Source organism: Scyliorhinus torazame, chromosome 12 (assembly GCF_047496885.1).
Source record: "Scyliorhinus torazame isolate Kashiwa2021f chromosome 12, sScyTor2.1, whole genome shotgun sequence".
In the NCBI taxonomy this organism is placed as follows: Eukaryota; Metazoa; Chordata; class Chondrichthyes; order Carcharhiniformes; family Scyliorhinidae; genus Scyliorhinus; species Scyliorhinus torazame.
In genome coordinates, this window is record NC_092718.1 from 93,486,951 (window position 1) to 93,507,276 (window position 20,326).

Genomic DNA, 20,326 nt, shown 5'->3' on the forward strand with positions numbered 1-20,326 from the left:
TTATAGTTATTGTCATGTGTACCGAGGTACAGTGGAAAGTATTGTTCTGCATAAAGCCAGGCAGATCGCGCCATTCATGAAAACGACAAATGCACGAAGATAATGAAAATACATAAATATAGAAAGTGGGTTAAGTCTTCAGTATATACTGCTACAACTGTAGAGAAGATGCACAGAAAGATCACGGGCGGGATTCTCCCGTACCCGGTGGCGCAGGGGGTCCCGGCGGGACGGAAGGGCACGAACCACTCCGGCATCGGGCCTCCCCAATGGTGTGGAATCCTCTGCACCTTTAGGGGCCAGGCCCGCCCCGGAGTGGTTGGCGCCCCGCCGGCCGGCGTGGAAGGCCTTTGGCGCCGCACCAGCCGGGGCCGAAGGGACCCCACCGGCCGGCGCGGGAGTGTCAGCGGCCGCTGACGTCATTCCCGCGCATGCGCAAGGGGTGTTCACCTACGCGCGGCCATCGCGGAGGCTTACACAGCCGGCGCATAGGAAAAGATGCCCCCACGGCACAGGCCCGCCCGCGGATCGGTGGGCCCCGATCGCGGGCCACGCCACCGTAGGGGCACCCCCTGGGGCCAGATCGCCCCGCGCCCCTCCCATGACCCCGGAGTCCGCTCGCGTCGCCAGGTCCCGCCGGTAAGGGACCCAGTCCAATTTACGCCGGCGGGACCTGCATAGAACGAGCGGGACTTCGGCCTATCGTGGGTTGGAGAATCACCGGGGGGGGGGGGGGGGGGGGGGGGGGGGGGGGGTGCTGCGAGTGGTAGCCGACCGCCGCGATTCCCGCCCCCGCCATTTCTCAGGCGCCGGAGAATTTGACGGCTGGCGGGGGTGGGATTCACTCCGTCCCCCTGAGATTCTCTGACCCGGCGGGGGAGTCGGAGAATCCTGCCCCACTTCACTCCATAAGATCAGTTCAGTTCACTGAAGAGGGCCATTCAGGAGTCAGGTAACAGCGGGGAAGAAGCTGTTTTTGAATCTATTGGTGCGCGTTCTCCAACGTTTGTATAGTGTTCAATTCTGGTCCCCACACTACCAGAAGGATGTGGAGGCTTTAGAGAGGGTGCAGAAGAGATCTACCAGGATGTTGCCTGGTATGGAGGGCATTAGCTATGAGGAGTGGTTGAATAAACTCGGTTTGTTCTCACTGGAATGAAGGAGGTTGAGGGGTGACCTGATAGAGGTCTACAAAATTATGAGGGGCATGGACAGAGTGCATAGTCAGAGGCTTTTCCCCGGGGTAGAGGGGTCAATTATTAGGGGGCACAGGTTTAAGGTGCGAGGGGCAAGGTTTAGAGGAGATGTACAAGGTAAGATTTTTACACAGAGGGTAGTGGGTGCCTGGAACACGCTGCCGGAGGAGGTGGTGGAAGCAGGGACGATAGTGACGTTTAAGGGCATCTTGGCAAATACATGAATAGGATGGGAATAGAGGGATACAGACCCCGGAAGTATGGAAGATTTTAGTTTAGACGGGCAGCATGATTGGCGCAGGCTTGGAGGGCTGAAGGGCCTGTTCCTGTGCTGTACTTTTCTTTGTTCTTTGTTCTTTTGTTCTACCCGATAGAAGAGGTTGGCAGAGAGAATAACCCAGGTGGGAGGGGTCTTTGATCATACTGCCCGCTTTTCCAAGGCAGCGGGAGTTGGAGAGAGAGTCACTGGATGGGATGCGGACTCACATGATGGACTGGGCGGTGTTCACGACTCTCTGTAGTTTCTTATGGTCTTGGGCCGAGCAGTTGCCATGCCAGGCTGTGATGCAGCCCGATAGGATGATTTCTATGGTGCACCTATAGAAATTGCTGAGAGTCGTTGTGGACATGTCAAATTTCCTTAATCTCCTGAGGAAGTATAGATTGTGCTTTCTTGGTCATGGTGTCGACGTGGGTGGATCAGGACAGATTGTTGGTGATGTTTACACCGAGGAATTTGAAGTTATTCACCATCTTTACCTCGGCACCATTGATGCAGACATGGGCATAGACAAAACTTTGTTAAACGATGGTCACGACTGGGAGTTAAATATCCGAGGGTATCAAACTATTCGGAAGGACAGAGTGGATGGTAAGGGAGGTGGTGTAACTCTGTTATTTAAGGATGACATCCGGGCAACAGTACGGGATGACATCGGTGCTATGGAGGATAAGGTTGAATCCATTTGGGTGGAAATCAGGAATAGTAAGGCGAAAAAGTCACTGATAAGAGTAGTCTATAGGCCACCATAGTAGTAACATTATGGTGGGGCAGGCAATAAACAAAGAAATAACTGATGCATGTAGAAATGGTACAGCAGTTATCATGGGGGATTTTAATCTACATGTTGATTGGTTTAACCAGGTCGGTCAAGGCAGTCTTGAGGAGGAGTTTATAGAATGCATCTGACTCCCGCCGGCGGAGAATGATGCCCATGGTTACTAATTATATAAGTGTTAGAATTAGGTTTTAAAAGGTTCGAATGGTAGTAAAAGATGTCGCAAGAGGATCTGTGGAAGAAAGCTCGCAGAGTCGCCACGCTCCTGCGCCATTTTTTGTACCTTCCTTTCGTGTGTCTCTCATTTGAAGTCGGCCTTGACACCTTTTCAGATGGGACATTCCATGTTTTTTCGCTCCCATTATGATTACCCAGAAAATGGCCACTTTATGTTTGTAGCTAAGGACTTTGCTTGAATTTCTTCTAAAAAAACACAGGTCTTCCTTTAAAGGTTCAATATGCCACATCCCATTCAGGCAGAACTTGGCAGATCTCCTTACCACATTGCACAGACTTGGCTTTTAACACTTTTCCTGAGAACAATCTGCAACAGGTGGGGGGCGTTTACCCAACACTGAAAGTTCCCTCGCCAGATGTCAACTTGCACCTTGTCAAATGCCAAAATTCTTCCAGCCCGACTACCCTTTGAATCTCTGTTATGTGCCTCTGACTCTTCTCTGGAACAGTGCCTCCGTTGGATGCATTTGAATTCCTGGGTACCAGGGGTGGGATTCTCCGATCTCCTAGCCGCATATTTCTCTGTCGCGCCATTCGCTGGAGGCGGGATTCTCTCTTCCTGCCGTTTGTCAATGGGATTTCCCATTGAAGCCGCCTGATGCCACCGGGTATCCATGGCAGGGCATGTGCTGCCGTGGGAGAAGAGGTTGGGTAACCAGAGAGGACAGAGATTGAAGAAAATCGGTAAAAGATCCAGAGGCGGGGAAATGAGGAGAATGTTTTTTACACATCGATTTGTTGAGATCTGTTAGGTGCTGGCTGAAAGGGCGGTGGAAGCAGATTGGGTAGGAACTTTCAAAAGGTAGAGCTGGTTAAATACTTGAAGTGGAACAATTAGCAGATCAATGGGAGACAGTAGCGTATGGGGTGCAGCAGTAGGATCAATAAGATATCTCTAGCAAAGAGCCAGCACTGGGAAGTTGGACAGAATGTGCTGCATGTGCTGTAACATGCTCTGATTCTAACAAAACCTATAGATTCACAAACCCTGAGGCCAGAGGGGCTGAATGGCCTCTTCTTCTTCCTGTGTAATAGTCTCAAGGGGTTGAATGGGCCTCCTCCTGTTCTTGTGTAGAAGCCTCGAGGGGGATGATTGGGCCTCCTCCTGTTCCTGTGCAACAGACATGAGGGGTTGAATGGGCCTCCCATCGTTCCTGTGTAACAGCCTCGAGGGAATTGAATGAGCTTCTCCTCTTCCTGTGTTACAGCCTTGAGGGGGCTATGTGGGCTCCTCCTCTTAAGGTGTAAAAGGCTCGAGGGGTTGAATAGGCTTATCCGTTTTGCTGAAGGAGCCTATCCCATTGCTGCATTAAGTGGCGAATCAGCACAAGGGCTTGAAGGTTCTCTGTATATGGCCCATGCTGATTGGGCAGAGGGGCTACACTGACTTACTGAATTTAGCTGTGAATTGTTAATGTCACTCATTCTGGTCCATTCTTTCTCTCCCCTCAGCGCGATCTTTCAATTGCAACCAATGTTCAGGGATATCTGGGACCTGCACATTCACACCAACAACATGTGCGTCGGGAACCACCAGCTGCAGCACCAGTTCGACCACACAAATCTACGGTAATCTCTGCCCTTATATTGTGTCAAAATGTTCTTTCCCTCTCTATCACTCCTTCTTGCACTTTCTCTCACTTTTCCTCCTCTTTTCAGTTTTTGCGTTCTTGGGAGTGTGTTTTTAATTTAAGTTTGAGCAGCAGCAAGCAAGTTGGTTTGATTGTGGCACCCAGATTGTTTTACTGGGAAGAAGGGGCACTTGGAGACAATTACAGAAGCCTGTGTGCTTACAGTGGTTAGACTGCAATCTCCAAAGCCCCAGAAATGTGTTTCAAATGTCAGTTTATGATTTAAATTATCCATTTAGTTCCAAGATGAGAGTTGAGCTCTCAAAAATGTTAAAAGTTCTGATATGCAGTTCAAATATAGGTTGTCTGCAAAAACAGTATTTACTGAAAAGTGTTTTAAGTTTGATCTTTTACAGGAAATGTCAGGAAAGGAGAAATCTTGTTTTGTCATGCATTCATCTATTAACTAGAAGTACAGCTTTTAAAAAGATTATCTGTCTCAATGGGGAACATGGAGTCTCTCTTTTTGCCTCCTTTCCCTTGTTTTTTCTTCTTTTCATATTTCTCTCTTCCCTTTCTCTTTCCTCTTTTTACCTCCATTGTTCCTTCTAAAGAGCAACTAGGGATTGGCAATAAATGCTGGCCGAGCTAGCGATGCCCACCCCCCCTAAAATGAATAAAGAAAAATAGCTAATCTGCATTTCTATCTGGATACAAGGCCCATGTGATTCACATTGCTTTGAGAGGTGGTGGGTTTCTAAGATTTTTTAAATTAAATTTAGAGTACCCAATTAGTTTTTTCCAATTAAGTGGCACTGTAGTGTGGCAAATCCCACCTAACCTGCACATCTTTGGGTTGTGGAGGTGAAACCCACGCAGACACGGGGAGAATGTGCAAACTCCACACAGGCAGTGACCCGGGATGAGTTTCTATGATATCCCTGAAAATTGGCAGACACAGTTTGTCTGCTAGGATCAGGGTTGAGGGAGTGAAGCTACATCCAACAAGACCGGAGATTCACTGCAAAGCAATGTGAGAGGAAGCTCCCCACCGGATAGCAGTCAGATCTCCAAAATGTAACACAAACAAGTCCCATCTCTGGTGGAACCCCTCACTTGCCCCTCAGAGCAAATTTCACTTTCTCCAAATACAGAAACTCCATTAGAACCCCCAGTTACACCGAGGAACGGGGGGTGGGGAAGGAGCTGACCTCCGCTCCAACAGAACCCGCCTGTAAGTTATCAATGAGGCGAAGGCTCAAACATCTGCCCCCGTTCCAGCAGGTCTGTCAGGGGACCCGGCTCCAATTCTACACGGAGAATCTCAGACATGGTGCTGAAAAATGACCCCCAATATTTCTTCAGTTTCAGGCAGGACCACAACATATGAACATGATTGGCTGGGCTCTTCCCACACTACTCGCAACTATCCGCCACCTCCTCAAACAGCTGGCTCTTCCTTCCTTTTGTGAAGTGCGCCCGAGACACCACTTTTAGCTGAATTAACCCCAGTCTCGTACATGAGGTTGAAGTATTGACCCTTTCACAGCGCTTCGCACCATAATCCTTCTTCCAGAACCATCCCCAACTCTTCCTCCCATTTGGCCTTAATCTTTCCATGGACTCCTTATCCTCCTCCATAGTCCTGCTGTAGATCACTGAAATGACCCCACTCTCCAACCCCCCCCCCCCCCCCCCCCCGCCCCCCCCCAAGCCCCCACCGACAGCGCCTTCTCCAACCACAAGGAGGATGGTGCCACCAGGAAGCTTGGCAAAACCTTTCTTGCCAGATTCCACACCTGCACATACTTAATGCCTCCTCACGCTGGAGCCCATTCTTCACCCCCAACTCCTCCAAACTTGCGAGTCACCCCTCCAGAAACAGATCTTTCATCTCTTTTACCCCTTTCTACTCCCATCCCCGGAACCTCGCATCTATCCTCCCTGGCTCGAACCCATGATTCGCTCTTGCCAGCATCACCCTGAACCCTGCCCTCAACATGAAGTGCTGCTGAAATTACCCCCAAATATTCAGCATGGCTACCACTACAGGGTCACCCGAATACTTGCCCGGGGCGAAAACTAGCAGCGTCGTTGCGAGCACCGCAATCCCGACCCTTTACAAGAACCTGCCTCCATCCGCACTCACAAAGCTTCCGTCTCCCTACCTTCTCCGCATTTGCCGCCCAGTAATAGCGCAACATGTTTGGGAGGGCCAAGCCCCCCGACTGCTGCCCCTTTTGGAGCACCACCTTCCTTGTCCATGCTACCTTTCCTGCCCACACAAATGATGCGACCAGCCTGTCCACCCCTCGAAAGAATGACTTTGGCAAAAAGTCCGGCAGACACTGGAACAAAAACAATAACCGTGGCAAAATATTCATTTTTACTGCCTGCACCCAGCCATCCAATGACGAAAGGGAACTGTACCATCTCCCCAAATCTTCCTTCACCCTCTCCACCAGGCTCGTGAAATTTATCTTACGGGGCCGTGCCCAGTCCTGTGCCACCTGCACCCCCAAATACCGAAAGTGAGTTGTCGTTACCCGAAATGGCAAACGTTCCAGTCCCACCCCGACATCTTCTCCATCACTTGAAAATTGGGAAAACAGATGATCACAGCTCTCGGTGGTTCATTCCTTCTCAGTTTCGGCTGTAGCGACCAGTGGGCCCTGTACAATTCATACTGGGAGGGATCCTAACCCCGTCAACTTCGCGAGCACATCGGCAAACTATTCTGTAGGCCTCCAGCCCTCCACCCCCTCAGGCAAACCCATGATCCTCAGATTATGTTTTGTGACCTGTTCACCAAGCCTTCTTCCTTGGCTGTCAGCCTCCTGTTGATCTCTGCCACTCTCCGCAGCTCCTCACTCATCGAGGTGAACTGGCCACTGTGCCACAACAATGTCTCCTCCACCCCGCTTCTCTTTCTCCCCCTGCTCCTGCACCACTGTCAAAATTCTCACCAACGCCTCTCTTATTGGGGCAAGTGTCTCACCTACGCACTCCTTAAACAAAGTCATCATTTCCGTACGATGCTTTTCAAAAGGCTTCGAAAACAACTGCTCAAGCACGCTAGCCATCACTTCAGCCATCTTCTCTACCGTGATGTGTGCAGCCTCCACCTACATGTCGCAAACGGAAGTCAATGGTGGATGTTTTTCAATTGTGTTTCACGTTCTGTTCGCAGTTCAAATATAGGGGGCTGGATTCGCCGAAAATGAGGCTAGGTGTTGACGCCGTCATGAAAACCCTGGAGTTTCACGACGGTGTCATCGGGCCCCCAGCGGGAGCTACTCAACGGCCAACAAGGGGCCAGCACGGGCGGAACGAGAAGCGTCAGAGAGTGCGGCCGCCGATTCGCCAGATCCGTCATTGACACGACACCGCACTCTCCTACACCCCGCACTCACAGCGTCGCAGGCAAGATGGCCGCCAGAAGAGCAGCTCGACGATTTAGGGATGGCAAGTTGGAGCCCTCCTGGATGTCGTGGAGGTCAGGAGGCTGATACTGTATCCCGGGTCGGAGGTTGGCAGGCACCATTGTTCGGCGTGCCTGGGTGGAGGTGGCAGCCGCCGTTAGTGCCGTCGGGGCGGTGGCCCGGACTGCAGACCAGTGCCGAAAGAAGCTGCACGACCTCCTCAGGGCAGCCAGGGTGAGTACCCAGCAGTGTGCCCCGGTCACCAAACACTCTACCCGACACACACATGTGACCGCCCCCCCCCCCACTCACCCCAGGGGGACGGTCCCACCCCCACACTGACGCACATGGCTGCATCCACCCATGCCAGCCACCATTGGTGCCCTGTGCACCAATGCCATCAGAGACCCAATCCCTGGGCAGCATGCGCGGACCGTCTGACACTGGTGCTGTTTGCGTTCGCCGCCTCGCCCCAGGGAAAATCCACGCATAACCACCGGGAGCGGGAGTAGACCGGACGTGGACCACCAGAACTGCGTCTCCTCACAGTGCCCGAGCAGAGGGCAATGGACATTGTTGGTGGGCCGGAGGAGAGGGAGATCGCCGTCACGGAGGTCGGAGGCACACCACCAAGTGAGACCTCCCCTGCCTGGTTACGGCTCCTTACGACACATGTATGCCCAGCCCAACCGCACACACCTCCCTCACTCACACCCCAACCCCCCTCACCCCACCCCCCGTCAACCCACACCCCAACCCCCCTCACCCCACCCCCCCATCAACCCACACCCCAACCACCCTCACCCACAACCCCGTCACTCCACACCCCAACCTCACTCACCCCACCCCCCCATCAACCCACACCCCAACCCCCCTCACCCACAACCCCGTCACTCCACACCCCAACCTCACTCACCCCACCCCCCCGCAACCCACACCCCAACTCCCTCACCCCAGACCTCCCTCACCCCCCTCACCCCACATCCCCCTCACCCCACATCCCCCTCACCCCACACCCCCGTCAACCCACACCCCAATCTCCCTCACCCTCACTTCCCTCACCCCCCTCACTCCACACCCAACCTCTCTCACTCCACACCCCCGCAACCCACACCCCACCCCCCCTCACACCACCCCCCCCGTCAACCCACACCCCAACCTCCCTCACCCCACATCCCCGCAACCCACACCCCAACCACCCCTCACCCCCCCACTCACTAAACACCCCAACCCCCCTCACCCCACACCCCCGTCAACCCACACCCCAACCCCCCTCACCCCACCCCCCCATCAACCCACACCCCAACCTCCCTCACCCACAACCCCGTCACTCCACACCCCAACCTCACTCACCCCACCCCCCCATCAACCCACACCCCAACCCCCCTCACCCACAACCCCGTCACTCCACACCCCAACCTCACTCACCCCACCCCCCGCAACCCACACCCCAACTCCCTCACCCCAGACCTCCCTCACCCCCCTCACCCCACATCCCCCTCACCCCACATCCCCCTCACCCCACACCCCCGTCAACCCACACCCCAATCTCCCTCACCCCACACTTCCCTCACCCCCCTCACTCCACACCCAACCTCTCTCACTCCACACCCCCGCAACCCACACCCCACCCCCCCTCACACCCCCCCCCCCCGTCAACCCACACCCCAACCTCCCTCACCCCACATCCCCGCAACCCACACCCCAACCACCCCTCACCCCCCCACTCACTAAACACCCCAACCCCCCTCACCCCACACCCCCGTCAACCCACACCCCAACCTCCCTCACCCAACACTTCCCTCACCCCCCTCACCCCAGCCCCCCCTCACTCCACACCCCAACCCCCCCCCCCCCACCCCACACCCCCATCAACCCACACCCCAACCCACCTCACCCCACACCTCCCTCACCCCCTTCACCCCACATCCCCCTCACCGCACATCCCCCTCACCATACACCCCCTTCACCACCTCCCGCCTCACCCCCGTCCGGCTGCCTAATCATACATGCCGTCTGATGTCTTACAGGACCAGCCGGCGATGGGCCCGGACCATCCGGGGCCCCCCGCCCCCGGCCAGTGTCAGGGCCGGTGACCACAGGAATTCAAACACCGGTGGGGAGGGCAGCTGTAACACCAGCCCTCTGCCCGAGGCGAGCCAGGACACCACGACCCAGGGGGCAGACACGCCGGACATCCCGACCAGGGGAGGGACACACAGGGGACAGACACACAGCATACCACGACCCAGGGGACGGACACACAGGGAACAGATGCGCAGCACAACACGACCCAGGAGATCCAATACCCCGGGTCCGATGATGACATTGACTTTCCGGCACTGCTATCTCCAACAACCACCAGCATCTCAGAGACTATCACCTCGGTTGGGCAATTTAGTGAGGAGGCTCCTGGGCCACACAGCCGTTCCGATACAGCAGGTGGAGGTAGGAGCAGCCGAGGGTCAGACGGCTAGAGGGCAGCCCGGCCCCAGGAACCAGCTGCCGCCCAGACTGGTCCCAGGTTCCTGGAAGATCCAGTCCCACACATAGTTCTGGTGCAGCCAGAGACCCAAGAAGCAGAGGAGGGGATGACAGCCGGCTCCCAGCATCTGCAGGCACAGGTGGAGGAGCCAACCACCTGCAGGAGCAGAGAGTGGTGCCGGTCATGAGTGCCACCAGGCCGAAACCGCACGGGTGGCGTCCGTGGTTGAGGCAAAGGGAGTGACGGTGTCAGACATGGGTCAGGTTTTGCAAGGCCTGGGGCATTCCATGTAGGCGGGAGCCCGGGCCCAGGACATGGCTGCCCTCTCACAGGCAGCCATTGGCCAGAGCCAGCTGCAGACCGCACCGGCACTACTCAGCGTGGCTCAGTCACAGCAGGCCATGGCTGAGAGCATCAGCGGCATTACTCAGGTGATGGTCCAGTCCCAGCAGGCCATGGCTGAGAGCCTCGGTGCCATTGCCCAGGTGCTGGCCGGAGTCGCACAGACCCAGAGGGAGATGGCACAGTCCCAGAGGGAGATGGTACAGTCCCAGACAGGGGTGGCCCACTCCATGTGCTGCATGGCCGCTAACATTCAGACTCTGGTCGATACCAGAATGGGCATCCGCTGCCAGCGGGAGGTGGTGTGGGGGCCCCGGGGGATGGCTCAGTTCGCATCCCCGTCCCATGGGGAAGCCCAGTGGCCATTGGGCACCCTGAGGGAAGAGGGGCTGCTGGGGCCCGTGCCGGTGACTCCTGCAGGGGAGGTGCTGGAACACCGCTGTCATAATATACATCGATGTATATAATGGAGTGCAGACAGGCAGTGATTGACACACAGGCTGACCAGTAAGCACACAGAACAGAGCAGCCAATCACCAGACAGGACACGACCACTATAAAGCCAGAGGGCACCAGTTTTCCCTCTCTCTCGGGACCCAGCCTCTGAGACAGTCAGAGTTAGTGAGCTGGCCAGTGCAAACACCATGTAAGCTAGTAAGTCTGGTTAGGCTAGTATCAGGTCTCCAGTCAAGTCAGCATAGTGTCAACCCACAATTGAACATGTATAATAGTTTAGATGTTAAATAAAATCGTGTTGCATCTTATCAAGTGTTGGAGGTCTGTCTCTCGCTACACTGCATCAAGTGCAGTCCACATCGACCCAGCCTACCCAACACATCAACCGCAGCACCTCGGTCTCACCCCTCCTATCCCTGATGCATCTGGTGGGCAGCGGGCAGAACAGGTCGGTACCACGCCACCCGGGACGTCCGAGGAGCAGCCGTGCCCATCCAGGCCGGGCTGCCCCAAGAGACGTGCGCCAACAGGGACCCTCGTCGCAGGGCAGGAGTCTCAGCAGGCTACCACCACTGCTGCTGTACCATCTGGAGAACCACCTAGGTGTAGTGTTAGGGACCGTAAGGCCAGAAAGCTAGACACCAGTTAAGTTGGCATGGCTGCAGGGCAGTGTTTAGTTATAGGGGTGAGGGCACAGGCTGCATATATCTGTTCACAATAAACACCTGTTAACACAGATGAAAGCTGCCTCCGTGCTCTGTCTGATGGGTGTGGGGGTAGAGCGGTCAGTGCTGGCCACTGGGAGTGGGGACCAGTAGCCAGGTGAGGCCCAGTGGGTGCACCGTGTAACTCCCCCCCCCCCACCACCCCCCAGCCGTCCCCATCACCCCGACCCCAGCTATTCGACAGGCCCATGTGATGGACTGGCCAGCTTGCATGCAGGGATCACCCAGGTGCAAGATGTCACTGTGGGCATGAGTCAGACATTGTCAAAAGATGTGGAGCACAGAGCTCATCGCAAAGCAAGCTGTCGTCATCCTCCATCCCATAGACCTGACCCGCTGTTACTGGCAACCAGTGCCCCCAGCTCATTGTGCCGCAGGTACATATAATGGAGGGGGCTATACATGCTGGTAGTTCGGGGGTGTAGGAGGTGAGAGTGCTCTGTGTGTGGGAGGTGAGTGTGTCTGGTGGTGAGGGTGTGTGGTATTGTGATGTCCGTGCCCCTGCCGAGCAACCCTCCCACGCACCCATTGGTGAAACGTGCGGCGACTAAAGCGTCCCATGCTCGCTGTCCCTGCCGACGGCAGAGTGCGGCCTCCCTTGCATGGCCAGCTCCCATGTCCCGCCCATTGTTCCCCTCACCCTCATTCTCCTCATCTGATGAGGCATGCCCTTGCCCCCAATCCTCCTCCAGCACATGGCCCCTCTGCTGGGCTATATTGTGGGGGATGCAGCAGACCACAACGATGCGGCCGACTCTCCTTGATTCATACTGGAGGGCGCCTTCAGAGCGGTCCAGGCACCTGAAGCGCATCTTCAGCACCCCGAAGCACCTCTCGACCACACCCCTGGTCGCACAATGGGCATCATTGTAGCGGTGCTCCTCGTCAGTCTGTGGCCTCCGTATAAGCGCCTTCAGCCACGACCGCAATGGGTAAACCCCTGTCACCCAACAACCAGCCCTGCAGCCAGGGGGGCCGGGGCGGGGGTATCCCTCGAATATGCCGGGGATGAATGATTGCGCCAGCATGAACGAGTCATGCACACTGCCCGGGTACCGGGCGCAGATGTGCAGAATCCTCATCTGGTGGTCACAGACCACCTGAACGTTTATGGAGTGGTACCCTTCCTGTTCGTGAACATCGGCCTGTCATCCGCTGGTGGCCTCAGGGTGTCACACATCCCATCGATGACCCCCTGGACCTGGGGCATCCTGGCGACGGCAGCGAAGCCCGCTGCCTGTGCATCTTGGTGGGCACGGTCCACAGGGAACTGTATGCACCTGTCTGCAATGGCATATAGGGCGTCGGTAACGGCACGGATGCACCTGTGCACAGATGCCTGGGAGATGCCGGACAGGTCCCCAATCGGCGACTGGAACTACCCCGTGGCGTAGAAGTTCAGGGCGACCGTAACCTTGATGGCCACCGGGAGAGCGTGTCCCCCCACCACTGCCACGCGGTGCCAGGTGTGCCATCATGTGGCAGATGTGTCTGGCTCATCCTCAGTGTCCTCCTGCATGCCCGGTCCGGTAATTCCTCAAAGGACATGCGGCGCCGGTACATTAGGGGCCTCATCGGGCGCCTCCTCGGCACTACCACCACCTCCTCCACCTCCTCCTTGTCTTGTTCCTCCTCCTCCTCCTCCTCCTCATCCCCCTCGTCCTATTCCTCCTCCTCCTTGTTCCGTCGGCCGGCCGGCCCTCCAGCCTGAGTGGCTGCCACCTGCCCCTCTGCAGCCCGCTCCTCTGCTGCAGCCTCCTCTTCCTCTCTGAGCCGACTGCGCTGACACTGTCACAGGGCTGCATGCAGAGAAGCGGCCCCCCGCCACGGCAGCCAACATCGCTGGTTAATTCCCAAACATTATGATCTGCAGGGGGTGAGGGGAGAAAATGTTATCGTGGCACATACACCCGTGCAGAACCAGGTACCATGGGCTACATGGTCACCCCGGTTGTCACCGCGCACCCCAGCCACACATGTTACCCACCCAGGCCCCGTTGGTGCCCCCGCTCCTGGCCACCGTTTGATGGCACTGCCCTCACTGGGGGCTGCCGTCAATGTGGCCTTGGGTCTTCTCCCCCGGTGGGTGTCGCTGGTTGAGTGGTGTGGCCAGGCAGGGGAGCGGCACCCACCCATATAGCCGTTAACCCTTCGTTCAACCAGGGGCCGGGGTGGGTGTCCAACATGATGGCCGCCGTGATGGCGCTCGCTGCGTGGGCACTGCCCTATCATGTTGGGGGCTCCGACTGCTCGGCCTGTCTCCCCATCCCCCTTCGCCTCCCCGCCACCTACCCTGGCAGTCCCCCCCCCACTGCAGAAAGCACAGCCTGTGTCCATTATGGGAGCCCGTAGCCCCCCATGCCAGCTCCTGCCTACTCCCGAAGATGCCTCAGCCAGCACGCGGCATCACGATGTTTTATAGGTGGTGAGAACCACACCGTCAGGACTTCGGCCCATTCGGGCCGCAGAATCGCTCAGGCCCCGGAGAATCGGTCGTCGGCGCACTTAATGCGATTCTCTGGGCCGCGCGGCTGGAGTCGCGATTTCATCGTGTTGGGGGGTCATAGCCGATTTCAGCATCAGAGGCTATTCTCCGGCTGATCGCGTTTCGCGATTTCAGCGCGGAGCTGCAGAGAATCCAGCCCAGGTTGTCTGCAAAAATAGTGTTTAATCAAAAGTGTTTTAAGTTTGTTTTTCTCAGTAAAGTCTGGAAAGGTGAAATCTTGATTTGTCATTCATTTCGCGATTAACTTGAAGACCAGATTTTATAAAAATATCAGTCTCTGTGGGGACCATAAATTCTCTCTTTTTTTCGCCACACTTTCTCTTTCTATTTTTTCCCTCACTCTTTCCAACGTTTTCCTCTCATTCTCTTTCTTTCCCATTTTATCACTTTCTAGTTTTCACTCTCTTTCTTCCTTTTGCTCATTCTCTCTCTTGCATTCTTACTCTTTCTCGCTCTTTGACCCTTTATCCAACACCATCTTTCTCTCATTCCTTTCTTCAGAGATGAAGGGAATGTGAGAAATTGTAGCTAAAACCTTTGCTTGTTTTCAGGGGGAATGACCAAAAAGCAGATTAGTAATTCCTGTGGTCCGTGCTCTGATCCTGTATCCTTTAACTGTGGGAGTGTGGTCGTCTCCCAGAGCAGCAGTTGTTGTGACACTGATCGCTGTAATACACGGATAGATACAGGTAAGGTTCCATTGCATCACAATTCAATTCATATTCTGATAGATTAATCTGATAATGAGATTGCCTACTGAGTTATACTGCAATTGAACAAAACCAACACTTCCAAGTTCCCTCCACACTGTCCCCAACACTCCCAGGACAGGTACAAAATTGGGTTAGATACAGAGTAAAGCTATCTCTACACTGCTCTCATCAAACACTCCCAGGACAGTTACAGCACAGGGTTAGATACAGTGTAAAGCTCCCTCTACGCTGTCCCCATCAAACACTCCCAGGGCAGGTACAACATTGGGTTAGATACAGAGTAAAGCTATCTCTACACTGCCCTCATCAAACAATACCAGGACATGTGCAGCACAGGGTTAAATATAGAGTAAATCTCCCTCTACACTGTCCCCATCAAACACTCCCAGGACAGGTACAGCACGGTGTGAGATAAAGAGTAAAACTCCCTCAGCACTGTCCCCATCAAACAATCTCATGACAGTAAAAGCATGGTATTAAATGCAGAGTAAAACACGCTCAACAATGTCTCCATCAAACAATCCCAGGACAGGTACAGCTTGGGAATAGACAGAGAGTAAACATCCCTCTACACGGACCCCATCAGATACTCTGAAGACAGGTACAGCACAGGGTTAGATACAGTGTAAAGCTCCCTCTATATTGTCCCCATCAGACACTCCCAGGACAGATACAGCATGGTGTTAGATACAGAGTAAAGCTCGCTCAACATTGTCCCCATCAAACACTCCCAAGACAGGTACAGCACAGGGATAGATACAGAGTAAAGCTCCCTCTACATTGTCCCCATCAGACACTCCCAGGACAGATACAGCCGAGGGATAGATACAGAGTAAAGCACCCTCTACACTTTCCCCATCAAACATTCCCAGAACATATCACATTACTACTTCTGATAGTAATGTTATATTGCTTTGTGAAAAATATGTTACTCTTTTGCTTCTTGCCAGGATGATTTTTAACTCAATGTTGATTAACATTCGTAGTCTTCCAATTAGATCAAATACTTTATTGAGTAACGTTGACAAATTAACTGTGAGTTTGTTCTCTCACCAATGCTTAAACTAGATGTTACATGAACAAGATTAAATAAGAAATACTTATGTTTAGCTACACCTGCGCTGAGCTGTCTTTGTCTACCTCTGGTAACGAGCCACTGTCCTTATAAAGAGGCGAATCTTGGCTTGAGTCTGTCTATTTATACCTGTCTCTAGTGTTGCCCTCTCATGATTACTTGGTTGTTACATCTATAAATTAACACCTGTGTACATACAGATATGCAGATCATGACAGGACAGATACAGCACGGGGTTAGATACAGAGTAAAGCTCTCTCTACACTGTCCCCATCAAACACTCCCAGGACAGATACAGCATAGAGTTAGTTTCAGAGTGTGGTAGTATGCATTAGGGGTCATGTGGGACTGTGAAGCCGTGATGTCATTGGCTGACAGATCCCGGGTCCTGGTTGGCCATTGACCTCTAGCTCCGCCCTGAAGGCGGAGTATAAGAACCAGGAGTCCTCCCCCACAGGCCAGTCTACTACTGAACTGCGGGGGAACAATCACGCTTAATAAAGCCTCATCGACTTCACTCTATTCGTGTCTCGGAGTCTTTGTGCGCTACAATTTATTAAACGTGACTAAAGGACTATGGAGCTCAGGATCATCCCGGAATGCCTGAGGATCAGCCCCCACGCAGTGAACGCAGCAGCAGATTTCAAGCACAGGCAGACTTGTTTCGAGGCCTACCTCAGAATGGCCCCCGGCCGGGTCACAGAAGACCAAAAACTACAGGTCATGCACTCGAGGTTAAGCACGGAGATTTTCTCTCTCATCGAAGACGCAGAGGATATCCAGACAGCGTTCGCAGCACTAAAAAGTCTCTATGTTCGCCCAGTAAACCAGATCTACGCTCGCTATCAACTCGCAACGAGACGGCAAAGTCCCGGAGAATCGATAGATGAATTCTACGCCGCGCTACTAATTTTGGGACGGGCCTGCAGCTGCCCGCCGGTAAACGCGATTGAACACACGGACATGTTAATGCGCGATGCTTTTGTGGCAGGTATGAACTCCTCCCAAATCCGCCAAAGACTTTTAGAAAAAGAGTCGCTAGGACTCTCAGAGGCACGGGCCCTAGCAGCCTCCCTAGACGTGTCCGCGCGAAACATCCGCCCCTACGGCCCCGACCGCGCCGCAGCCCATTGGGCTCCGTACGCACCCGTCGCGACAAAGCCACCCCCCCCCGGACACCTCACAGGCTTGCGCGGTTCAAACGCCAAGTCGCACCGGGGGAGCCCGCTGCTATTTCTGCGGCCAGGCGAAACACCCCCGGCAGCGCTGCCCGGCCCGCGCAGCGATCTGTAAGAGCTGCGGGAAAAAGGGCCATTTCGCGGCTGTGTGCCAGTCCCGGGAGGTCGCCACTGTCCCAGGAGAACAGGGAGCCCTGCACGCCTTTTACGTTCCCCAACCCCCCCCAGCGCCCCATGTACGACCCGCAGGCGCAACCACTTTGGGTCCCGACCACCGCTCTCCCCGGAGAACAGGGAGCCCTGCACGCCTTTTACGCTCCCCAGCCCGCCACCCCCCCCGCGCCCCATGTATGACCCGCCGGCGCTACCACTTTGGGTCCCGGCCACCGCTGTCCCTTGAGAAGAGGGTGTCCTGCGTGTTCCTAACGCTCCCCAACCCCCCCAGCGCCCCATGTGCGACCCGCAGGCGCCGCCATGTTGGGTCCCAGCCACCACGAGGGGAGGAGGGGCGCCGCCATCTTGGACCACCCCAGACCTGTGCGACGCATGGGGGTGGCCATTTTGTCCACCCCCGCCGCCATCTTGTGACCCCCTAGCCATGTGCGATGCATGGGGGCAGCCATCTTGTTCACCCCCGACGCCACCTTGGACGGCAACAACGGACCCCAGTGTCGACGGCTCCACGGGGTTCGAAGAAGACGCTCAACCATTACAACCACGTCTGGCTTCAATGACGCTGGACCAAGCACGGCCCCGGATGCTCCAGACGACGACGACAACGGTGCTGATAAACGGGCACGAGACACCATGCCTGGTCGACTCCGGGAGCACGGAGAGCTTTATCCACCCCGACACGGTAAGACGCTGTTCTTTGACCATCCGTCCCAGCGCACAAAAGATTTCCCTAGCTGCAGGATCCCACTCCGTACAGATCAAAGGCTTCTGCATAGTTACCCTAACGGTGCAAGGGAGGGAGTTCAAAAACTACAGGCTCTACGTCCTTCCCCAACTCTGCGCCCCCACATTACTGGGATTAGACTTCCAGTGCAATCTACAGAGCCTAACCTTCAAATTCGGCGGCCCAATACCGCCACTCACTATCTGCAGCCTCGCAACCCTCAAGGTTCAACCCCCATCCTTGTTTGCAAACCTCACCCCGGATTGCAAACCCGTCGCCACTAGGAGCAGACGGTACAGCGCCCAGGACCGGACCTTCATTCGGTCCGAAGTCCAGCAGCTACTGAAGGAAGGCATAATCCAGGCCAGCAATAGTCCCTGGAGAGCACAGGTGGTACTAGTAAAGACAGGGGAGAAGCAAAGGATGGTCATAGACTATAGCCAGACCATCAACAGGTACACACAACTAGACGCGTACCCTCTCCCCCGCATATCCGACATGGTCAATCGGATTGCCCAATATAAGGTCTTCTCCACCGTGGACCTCAAGTCCGCCTACCATCAGCTCCCCATCCGCCCAAGTGACCGCAAGTACACAGCCTTCGAGGCAGACGGGCGATTATACCATTTCCTAAGGGTCCCGTTTCGCGTCACAAACGGGGTTTCGGTCTTCCAACGAGAGATGGACCGAATGGTTGATCAACACGGGTTACGGGCCACGTTCCCGTATCTCGACAATGTAACCATCTGCGGCCACGATCAGCAGGACCACGACGCCAACCTCCAAAAATTCCTCCAGACCGCTAAAGCCTTGAACCTCACGTACAACGAGGACAAGTGCGTTTTTAGCACCAACCGGCTAGCCATCCTGGGCTACGTAGTGCGCAATGGGATAATAGGCCCCGACCCCGAACGTATGCGCCCCCTCATGGAATTTCCCCTCCCGCACTGCTCAAAAGCCCTAAAACGCTGCCTGGGGTTTTTTTCATACTACGCCCAGTGGGTCCCCCAGTATGCAGACAAGGCCCGCCCCCTAATACAGACCACGACCTTCCCTCTGTCGACAGAGGCTTGCCAGGCCTTCAGCCGCATCAAAGCGGATATCGCAAAGGCCACGATGCGCGCCATCGACGAGTCCCTCCCCTTCCAGGTCGAGAGCGACGCCTCCGATGTAGCTCTAGCGGCCACCCTTAACCAAGCGGGCAGACCCGTGGCCTTTTTCTCCCGAACCCTCCACGCTTCAGAAATCCGCCACTCCTCAGTGGAAAAGGAAGCCCAAGCCATAGTGGAAGCGGTGCGACATTGGAGGCATTACCTGGCCGGCAGGAGATTCACTCTCCTCACGGACCAAAGGTCGGTAGCCTTCATGTTCGATAATGCACAGCGGGGCAAAATCAAAAACGACAAGAGCTTAAGGTGGAGGATCGAGCTCTCCACCTTCAACTACGAGATCTTGTATCGTCCCGGAAAGCTGAACGAGCCGTCCGATGCCCAATCACGCGGCACATGTGCCAACGCACAAATTAACCGCCTCCAAACCCTCCACGAGGACCTCTGCCACCCGGGGGTCACTCGGTTCTACCACTTTATTAAGTCCCGCAACCTCCCATACTCTTTGGAGGAGGTCCGTACAGTCAGCAGGAACTGCCACATCTGCGCAGAGTGCAAACCGCATTTTTTCAGGCTGGATGGTGCGCACCTGATTAAGGCTTCCCGCCCCTTTGAACACCTTAGTCTGGATTTCAAAGGACCCCACCCCTCCACCGACCGCAACACATACTTCCTTAATGTGGTGGACGAGTACTCCCGCTTCCCATTCGCCATCCCCTGCCCTGACATGACCGCGGCCACAGTCATTAAAGCCCTGAACACCATATTCACACTGTTCGGTTGCCCCGCATACGTCCACAGCGACAGGGGGTCCTCCTTCATGAGTGACGAGCTGCGCCAGTTCCTGCTCAGCAACGGTATAGCCTCGAGCAGGACGACCAGCTACAACCCCAGGGGAACGGGCAAGTAGAGAAGGAGAATGGCACAGTCTGGAAGACCGTCCTACTGGCCCTACGGTCCAGGGACCTCCCAGTTTCACGGTGGCAGGAGGTCCTCCCGGACGCCCTCCACTCCATCCGGTCACTACTGTGTACTAGCACTAACCAAACGCCTCATGAGCGACTCCTTGTCTTCCCCAGGAAGTCCTCCTCTGGAACGTCGCTGCCGACCTGGCTGGCGGCCCCAGGACCCATCTTGCTCCGAAAACATGTGCGGGCGCACAAGTCGGACCCGTTGGTCGAAAGGGTTCACCTCCTTCACGCGAACCCGCAGTACGCTTACGTGGAGTACCCCGACAGCCGACAGGACACGGTCTCCCTGCGAGATCTGGCGCCCGCCGGCAACACACACCCCCCCCCCGACACCAATCACCCCCTCCCTGCCACCGCCGCACCCCGCGACCGCCCCCTTCCCAG

At 55.3% G+C, this 20,326-nt stretch overlaps 1 protein-coding gene across 1 annotated transcript in view; it reads left to right on the plus strand.

Moving 5' to 3' along the window:
• LOC140386562 (urokinase plasminogen activator surface receptor-like) overlaps window positions 1-20,326 on the plus strand; it is a 107,716-nt gene that overhangs the window by 23,944 nt on the left and 63,446 nt on the right. Inside the window, exons 2-3 of the mRNA XM_072468985.1 lie at window positions 3,944-4,060; window positions 14,550-14,687. Of these exons, the coding sequence (XP_072325086.1) occupies window positions 3,944-4,060; window positions 14,550-14,687 (255 nt within the window). The remainder of the gene's footprint in view (window positions 1-3,943; window positions 4,061-14,549; window positions 14,688-20,326) is intronic.